General features: G+C 43.0%; 1 protein-coding gene across 1 annotated transcript in view; it reads right to left on the reverse strand.

Moving 5' to 3' along the window:
* Positions 1-231: 231 nt before the first annotated feature.
* Positions 232-2,000, reverse strand: part of LOC116858784 (filaggrin-2-like) — a 9,916-nt gene continuing 8,147 nt past the window's right edge. The window contains exons 9-10 of the mRNA XM_032843689.1: positions 1,646-1,918; positions 232-1,523 (exon numbers count right to left, since the gene is read on the reverse strand). Of these exons, the coding sequence (XP_032699580.1) occupies positions 232-1,523; positions 1,646-1,918 (1,565 nt within the window). The remainder of the gene's footprint in view (positions 1,524-1,645; positions 1,919-2,000) is intronic.

Raw genomic sequence — 2,000 nt, forward strand, 5'->3', positions numbered from 1 at the left:
TGATTCATTGTTTTCTATCCAAAGAGCTTAGTGATCATGGAGCCTTCCAAAAAACCCTGCACCAAACAAGAGGAATAGAGTACGTGCTACTGTTAAATAAAAGAACAGATATATGCTCCCACCAACAAAAGAAAGGATCATGGTAAATATCTTAATTCCATGTTATATTCTCATTTCTTCTTGGGTTATCTCCTATCTTGAGTTAGTTTGTTTTCTGTTGGCTTCAAATGATTATTCAAAGTAATAACACCTTTGTTCTTGGACATATTCATAGAGTGGAGTGTTGCTATCTAAGTAAAAGGAACCTGATTCTGTTCTCTCCCTTTTATGGCAACCTTTGGCATCCATGTTTCCTGCCTGCTTATCATCCATATCCTGACAATATATTCTGATGCTTCCTAACAAATTTGATTCAGGCCCTTGCTTTTGCTTCCCCCCCCTCCACATGATTGTACTGCCTGATGAATATCTATACCCATATTCTTCAGTTCCTGTAGGGTCTTGGCTATCATGAGAGTGACTAGAAATGAATCCTTGACTTTTGCTTCTGCTGTCAACTGACTGCCTATAGCTGTCACTTGATTGTCCAAGGTTATATACATTTCTTTCATTGGTGCTGAATCCAGATTGACCTTGGATGTCTCCTGGTTGTCTCGTAATTGATCCCTGTCTTCCTAAACTTGTGCTAGATCTTACCTGCTCATTAGAAGATATATCTCCCACATTCTCCTGGCTGGATCCAAGTATACCTACATTGTTGAATTCTGACTGTCCATGCCTAGACTCTGATGGTTCATGAATCTGTTCCCCCCAATCTTCTGAATGCTCTTTATTATCACTATGGGATCCATGCCCTAGAGTTGAACTAGATTCTGAATAGCTGTGAGCTGATATGGACTGTCCATGGATGGGTACAGAATGGCTGCTTGGCTGTCTATGCATCCCAGATTGAAAATGGGTGTCACTTGGTGGTTCATGATTTACTGCTGAATACCCATGAATATATCCCTGCCTTCTACTTACATTGGTTTCAGACTGATTATGGGAATAAGTTGGCTGTCCATGACTTGAACTTTGTCTTCCTATTATTTCGGTTGCTTTTGATCCTGTATGGTCAAATGTAGGAACTGATTGTCCACCGGTAGAAATGTGATTGTTTGCAGCTAGATCCAATGACCTCAAAGGGCTAGAATTGCGGCTGCTTGTTCTGCTACCTCCAGAAGGTCCAAACCCAGACTGCCCATAGTCATATTCTGCACTCCCATAACTGCCATGTTTCCAACCTTGACCTGATCCATGTCGGTGTCTTCCACTACTCTGAGACTGGGAATGACTTACTCTAGATCGGTGATGACTGCTATGTAACTGTTTCCTTATGCTGTCCTTGGACTGCCTATGAGTTTCATGTGACTGTGTATGGCTGGACCCATGTCTCTCTATTGTGTCAGTTCCTTCCTGCTTATGGGAAGATGTGTTCTGCCCTTGAACAGAGCCTGAATATGTAGATTTGTCTCCTTTAGGTTCTAGGGAGGATCCAAAATTCTGTGAATGTCTAGAAACTGGTTGCTTCTGAACTGATGTCTGCCCTTGATCTATGACTGATTGTTTAGAACTATATCCTGCCTGCTCAGTGCTTGACTCATACCTTCCAGTTGTATCAGAAACTGTGTGTTTAGGAAAAGACCTGGAATGTACATGGCTAGAAACTGAGTTCCTTGATGACCCTCTTGAGTGCCTTTCATTATCACTAGATTCACTGACATTGGATCCACTTCTTGGAGACCTACTGAATTCAGACCTGATGGCTTGACCACGCTGATTCCCACTATGTCCCCTGGTATCTCCTGACTGGCCATGACTAGTTCCCTGTCTCCCTCTAGCTGTGGATCCTGACTCTCCATGTTGAGATCCAGAGTGGCTATGAGGGGATCCTAAGTGTGTCTGTGGGGCTTCAGAGCGCCTTTCAGTGTCACTGGCCTCACTGACACTAGATCCCCTTC

Source organism: Lontra canadensis, unplaced genomic scaffold (assembly GCF_010015895.1).
Source record: "Lontra canadensis isolate GAN:19392208 unplaced genomic scaffold, GSC_riverotter_1.0 scaffold142, whole genome shotgun sequence".
Classification (NCBI taxonomy): Eukaryota; Metazoa; Chordata; class Mammalia; order Carnivora; family Mustelidae; genus Lontra; species Lontra canadensis.